Source organism: Cricetulus griseus, chromosome 9 (assembly GCF_003668045.3).
Source record: "Cricetulus griseus strain 17A/GY chromosome 9, alternate assembly CriGri-PICRH-1.0, whole genome shotgun sequence".
Classification (NCBI taxonomy): Eukaryota; Metazoa; Chordata; class Mammalia; order Rodentia; family Cricetidae; genus Cricetulus; species Cricetulus griseus.
The window spans coordinates 22,022,279-22,029,262 of record NC_048602.1 but is presented as its reverse complement, the minus strand read 5'-3'; the positions used below and the strand labels follow the sequence as shown (position 1 = coordinate 22,029,262).

Genomic DNA, 6,984 nt, shown 5'->3' with positions numbered 1-6,984 from the left:
TACAAAAGGGAATGTAAGGATGACTTTTGGATCAGTAACAAAAGTGGGAAATTCTCAGTGTCCTCCATCTCATTTTCCATGTGACAAACAGGACATGTGTGTGCCCTGAACTCACCCTTTGAAGGGATGCTAACTTAGAGAATTTCCCCCATGTGACACATTTATTGAATGGGGTCATTGCTAAAGAGAAGGTTGAGAGTTGTTGAGACCCAGGGGTGGTAGAGAATGACAAGGAACACTTTTCTGGGCACTGCAGGACAGTCTCACATCTGAGCTCACAGTGGTTGTGGTGACATCTACAATCCTCATGGGAGCCCAGTGTAGAACAAACGGAGATGGGCAGAGTGTCCCACCACAGATGAAGAACAGATGGCATCTGATGCCTACTTGGAGAGGGACAGTCAGTTTTCTTTAACAGTGTGGCCTGGGTACTATGTCCAATCATTTGGGAAGCACAGATTGAACTACATGGGAGGAAGGGAATACACTTTCGTTAAGTGTAAGACGGGGCAGTGGATTTTCAACAACCAGCAGGTCACAGAAGAATCAAAAGAAAATCAGATCAGTGAGGACGGAACCAGTAAGACAGGGGGCGGGGGTGGGAGGTGAACCATCAAATCATAATACATAATGATATGACATTTTCAAGCAATTGAAAAAAATTTAAACCATGGTCCGGTGGTGGCCCACCACGTTAACCCAAATAATTGGGAAGCAGAGAGTTCCAGCCCAACATGCTCTGCATAACCAGCTCCAGGAGAGCCAGGGCTCCCCCGAGAGAACCTGTTTCAAATCAGCAACAATAATCATTAAACCCATAAGCATAAGCCTAAGAAAAAGATAGCAGATGAAATAAATTTGAAGTGAGATCAGAAATTGAACGTTGCAAGATAAAGTGGGTGTGTCTCAAGGGAGGAGTATGTGCTTAGAATCCCAGAGGCCCTGCCATCATTCTCTTACTCCACCAATAAAGGAAAATAAACTATATTTTTACTGAACTCTATTTCTCTTCAACTAGGTGGTGGAACAGACACAAACATGGAGATATTCAACAAGTTCCTTCAGGGCAAGACTATCACCCTTGAGGTCCAGCCCAGTGACTCCATGGACAATGTCAAGACCAAGACCCAAGACAAGGAAGGGATCTCACCTGACCACCAGTGACTGGGATTTAATGACAGAGGATGGCTAAATCCAGGCCAATGGCAAAGGCCAGAAAGATTCCCACCCTGAACCTGGTGCTGCACCTGTATGGTAGCATCATAGAGCCATCCCTTTGCCAGTCACTCCAGAAGGACAAGTATGACAAGGCCATGCTCTGCTGACACCTGCACCTCTGTGTGGTCAATTTCCTTGAGAAGAAGGGTGGCCACACCAACAACCTGCACCCCAAGAAAATCAAATAACACTGAAAACTTTCTTATCCCAGGACTCTCAGGACCCAGTGAAAGGTTCAGGCATTAATGCTGACCTGCTCTCTTACTTTCCTCCTCTCTTGACCTAGGCTCTCTTCACTCACTCTCTCTCTTCTCTCTTACCCTCTGCCCTGCTCTGTTCTTCCATTTCTCTCCTCTCCCCTCCCCTAACTTGGATAAACTTTTTAAATGAACCCTCTATGGTTCGTGGTCCATAGAGCAGTCTTTAATTTAAGCAGAAAGTTAACACCCAGTGCAATTTTTTTTTGGCCTGAGCAGAAGGACTAAGGAAGATGATGATGCTAAGACTGAGTTATTGACATGGATCAGTGTGTAAGCGCTGCTGCCAACCTTCAGCCAGGACTCTAATCCATATTATGCGAGGGGAAAACTGCCTTCTCTAGTTGTCCTGTGACCTCCATGCTTGTACTCTGACATATGTGAATGTATACACACAACAAAAAATAAGTTTAATTTGTTATTGCATTTGTATGATTTAAAAAATAAGTGCAAATTACTAAAGAAGTATAATTTAAAGTTGCAATGGAAAGTACACACATCAAAAAGGAACAAACAGCCAGAAAAAGTACTGAACATGCGGTTTTGATTTTAAAGATGTATTTATTTTTATGTATATTGTTTTGCCTGTATGTGCGACTGCACACCAGAAGAGGGCACCAGATCTCATAATGGATGGCTGTGAGCCACCATGTGGTTGTTGAGAATTGAACTCAGGACCTCTGGAAGTGTAGGCGTTGCTCTAAACCTCAGAGTCATCTCTACAGCCCCTAGTGCACAACTGTAACCCAGCTCTAAGAGCATAAGGAAGTAGATTACACATTTTATTCCAGGTAGATATGAACAGTGAGAACCTTCACAGAAACCTTCAAACACTGTGAATATGGGGAAGTATTTCACATTAAAAAAGGTGAATAGGAACCGGGAGTTGGTGGCACATGCCTTTAATCCTAGGACTCTGGAGGAAGTGGCAGGCAAATCTCTGTGAGATCCAGGCCAGCCTGGTCTACAGAACAAATTCCAGAACAGCAACAAAAGCAATAGAGACAAACCCGGTCTCGAAAAACACACACACACACAAAAAATGTGAAAAGGAATAAAGCAAGACTACATGGAAATTTGTATTTCTTGTGTGTAATGTTCATTCATGTCTGCTACCCCCTGGTGCTAACAAAGATGAGGACAGATGAGGCAGACACTGTTGGGATTTTGGAAATGGCATCCATTAAATATTGATGGAGTCTACTGCATGACCTAGACACAAACGAAGGGAATTCAGGGCCTGGTGTGTTGGAGGGCAGTTCCCCTTCCTGTGGGGCTGCTGAAGCACAACCATGTCATGGGGAGGGCCCTGCCTCCAGAGGCCACACCCTATGTCTCTGGCCCCTTCAGACAGACTCTGTAGCTCTGCCCATGAGCACAGTTGCAGCCTCCAGGAGGAGATGCCATGACCGTCTCCTTCACAGCCCTGCTCTGTCTGGGTGAGATGTGGAGATGGGGAGGGATGCTGTGCTCTGGGATTGATGCTGCCCCACAGCCCAGCACGGGTCAGTTAGGAAACCCCAGGGTCTCGGGACGTTCTGCAGAGGGGAGGACCTTCTCAAGATTCAGGGACAAACCTCTCACAGGGAACTCTCTTCCAGGGCTGACTCTGGGCCATGGGACACCAGTGCTGGCAGGTGAGTGAGTGTCTGCAGATGTCCTGACATCACTGCTCATCATTCCTGGAGCCATGCTGGGCAGTGAGGATGGAAACCAACACCTGAGCGCTGCCCCTGGGGATGGATGGAGAGTTGGGGTTGGGGCTACTAGAAGAAGATGGATTTCCTGGTTTCTAGCTGATCTTTCCCTTGCAGGAACTCACCCTAAACCTGTCCTCAGAGTACAGCCAGACTCTGTGGTCTCTGTACAGACTACAGTGACCTTCGTGTGTGAGGGGACTGAAGATTCCAAACCGTATATTCTGTATAAAAATGGACACAAACATTTAAGCCACACAAAGATTCCACAGAAATCTAATAACAGGGCTGAATTCTCAATCTCAAATATAGGCTATGGACAAGCAGGGCGATACAAATGTGGCTATCAGATCCCTGGTGGAAAGTCAGTGCTCAGTGAATTCCTGGAGCTGGTGGTGACAGGTGAGAGGGCTCACAGAGTCCACAGCCTTAGTGTTTTTTGTCAAGAAGTAGTTGTGAACACAGGGATGTATGACTCCCAATGCAGTCCTGGAGGATAATGAGGCCTTTGAGGACATTGAACTACCTGATTCTCCTTCTCTCCTAGGGGCCTTCAGTAAACCCAGTCTGTCAGCCCGGTCCAGCCCTGTGGTGACTGAAGGAGGGAATGTTATCCTTCAGTGTGTCTCGAAGCAACGATATTACAGGCTCACTCTGACTAAGGAAGGACAGCAGAAGCACTTCTGGACACCGGACTCAGTGTATCACAACTCTACTGGGCACTACCAGGCCCATTTCTCTGTGGGTCCTGTGACCTCCAGCCAAAGGTGGATATTCACATGCTACAGCTTTGGAAGTTTCAGCACACTGGTGTGGTCAGAACCTAGTGAATCCCTGGAGCTCCTGTTCTCAGGTGAGGAACCCCAATCTCTCTGTAGAATGCTGCTGGACTGACACAGGTGCTGAGGGAGGTCTTGGTGTGTGGAGTGTGAGGAGCCAGGACTCCTGAGCTCATTGACACAGATCATGGGAGACAGAGGGACACAAGATACAGAACCCAAGAGACACAGTGACATGAGAGTCTAGGAGATCCAACAGAGAGGGAACTTCATGGGGCCCTCGGTTACTCTGCATCAGCATAAATAGCATCCAACAAAACTAGGGAAACTCCACAGAAGAGAGAGGAAGGGTTGTAGAAACCACATAGCACTGAACACACCAGCAAAACAGCCCACAGGATGAAGTAACCAGGCATCATGAGGGCTCACAGAGAATGTAGCAGCAACCAAGATGCATACATGGGTCTCCTCTAAGCCCTCTGCACACTTGCTGTGCTGGTTTACACAGGGTTCTTTTTATTGTATTTTTAGAGGTTCACTGTGTATCCTTATTTATCCTAGCTGCCACTCTGTAGAACAGGCTGGCCTTGAACTCACAGATATCTGCCTGCATTTGCCTCCTGAGTATTGGGACTAAATGTGTGCACAACCACTCCCTTAGTAGCCTGAGATTTTTGTTAGACATAACAATTGTAGTCTGTAAGTCTCTGCCTCTTTTGCCTGCTAAGGAGACCTTTTCCTTTTTACTGAGTTGCGTTCTCCAGCCTTAAAAGGAGGGTGTTCACCTAGACTTACTGCATGTTGTTATGTCATTTTCCATTAATATCACTGGGAATCCTGCTCTGTTCTGTAGGGAAAGAGAGGAGCCGTGGATCTGGGGGAGAGGGTAGGTGAGGGAGCTCCTGGCAGGATGTATTCATTGACAGAAGAATAAACTAAATAGAAAAAGTGCTTCTGTAAGTCTGACTCTCTTGTGCCACTTTCAGACACACACAGCTCCTTCTCTCCTGTTTCCTTGCAGGGACCCTCCACAAACCCACCATCAAGGCTTGGCCAGGCACTGTGGTCGCCTTAGGAAGTCCAGTGAACATCTCCTGTCAGGGAATCATGAATGCAGAAGTGTATTTTCTTCATAAAGATGGAAGCAAACAAACCTGGGGTACACAGATCCCGAAGAAGCCTGGGAAGAAGTCCACATTCTCCATTCCTTCTGTGACACAGTCACATGCCGGGCAATATCGCTGTTACTGTTACAGCTCAGCTGGCTGGACAGAGCATAGTGACACCCTGGAACTGGTGGTGACAGGTGAGGGGACAGTCAGAGTCTCAGACTCAGGCTCTAGTCTCAGGATTATTTCCCTTCTCTAGCCTAGCACCAGAGAGCTTTGTGGTTGTGTGAGCCCATGTAACAGTTGCTTCTTCCCTCCTAGGAAACTACAACAATAAACCCACTCTGTCAGCCCTACCCAGCCCTGTGATGACCTCAGGAGGGAATATGACTCCCCAGTGTGTCTCATGGGAGGGATTAGACAAGTTCATTCTCACCAAAGAAGATGAGAAGTTCTCTAGCTCCCTGGACTCACAGTTTATATTCACTAATGTGCGCTACCAAGCCACGTTCTCTATGGGTCCTGGGACCCCAGTCCACAGAGTGACATTCCAACATTATGGTTACTTAAAAAATACCGCACAATTGTGGTCAGCACTCAGTGACGCCCTGAAAATCCACATCTCAGGAGAGTCAGCCACATCATTGTCCTGTTGTTTTTGACACCCTAAACCCTGCCCCAGTTCTACCCCTCTAGGGAGCTGTGGGTACAGAATGACTAAATGGAGATCCTGTGCTCTGAGCCAGAGCAGGACACTTGGGAGAGGAAGTGACCTGCTCAGAGAAGGGTGGGAGGGCATAGGTGTTTGGTTAAAAAAATACCCAGCTCTTCAATCAGTATCCTGTCACCTTCCCTCCAGGTCTGTCCATGAAGCCCTCTCTGCTGAGTCACCAAGGCCATATCCTGGACCCTGGAAAGAACCTCATCCTGCAGTGTTCCTCTGACATCAACTATGACAGATTTGCTCTGTACAAGGTGGGGGGAGCTCACTTCACCCAGCACTATGGCCAGAGGACCCAGGCTGGCCTCTCCTTAGCCAACTTCACACTGGGAAATGTGAGCAGCTCTACTGCAGGGCAGTACAGATGCTATGGTGCACACAAGCTCTCCTCTGAGTGGTCAGCCTCCAGTGATCCCCTGGACATCATGATCACAGGTGAGGAACTAAAAAGATTGGATCTGGTACCTAAGGTCTGCATATGCCATCATGGTGGACCTAAGAGATGACGGCTGGGATGAGAGACAGGGATCTTATTTGGGAACAGAGGGAGAGACAGGGGGCTGGAGAAACAGTAAGGAAGACATAAAGCAGAGTCATAGGTGCTCAGAGTCGACCCTTGTGAAGTCTCAGCTCAGAGCATTGAAGGCAGCCTCTCATTATCTCTGCTCTCTTTAGGTCAGCTTCCTGACAGTCCTTTCCTCTCAGTGAAGCCAAATTCAACAGTGCAGTCTGGAGACAACGTGATCCTGCTGTGTCAGTCAACATACACGACAGACACTTTCATTCTGTCCAAGGAGGGAGCAGCACACCAACCCCAGAGAATGAAATCCAAGTCCCAAGATGGGGAGTTCCAGGCAGAATTCTCCATGACTGCTGTGACCTCTGCCCTCTCAGGCACCTACAGGTGCTACAGGTCTAGAGGCTCATTTCCCTACCTGTTGTCACATGCCAGTGCCCCTGTGGAGCTCTCTGTCTCAGGTGAGGTGATCCTGAACTCTCAACATGACTTCAAATACAATCAGTAGGAGAGCTCTTGGCTTGTGTGGGATTAAGGGGACAATAGGAAGGGTTGGTCAGAAGGCTCTTTCCCTGACAGAGAAGTGGATGCCAGCAGGGTCCCTTAAGTAATGTTCACTCTATCCTCTATTGCAATCTTTTGTTTGGGGAAGACAGCATGAGGGTCTTGGGGAGGTTACAGGGCAG

The 6,984-nt window shown here is 47.8% G+C and overlaps 1 protein-coding gene across 1 annotated transcript in view; it reads left to right on the top strand.

Moving 5' to 3' along the window:
- Nucleotides 1-2,880: 2,880 nt before the first annotated feature.
- LOC113837388 (leukocyte immunoglobulin-like receptor subfamily B member 3) overlaps nt 2,881-6,984 on the top strand; it is a 46,603-nt gene continuing 42,499 nt past the window's right edge. Inside the window, 7 exon segments of the mRNA XM_035449161.1 lie at nt 2,881-2,914; nt 3,077-3,112; nt 3,290-3,574; nt 3,720-4,025; nt 4,973-5,257; nt 5,382-5,711; nt 5,920-6,216. Coding sequence (XP_035305052.1) covers nt 2,881-2,914; nt 3,077-3,112; nt 3,290-3,574; nt 3,720-4,025; nt 4,973-5,257; nt 5,382-5,711; nt 5,920-6,216 — 1,573 coding nt within the window.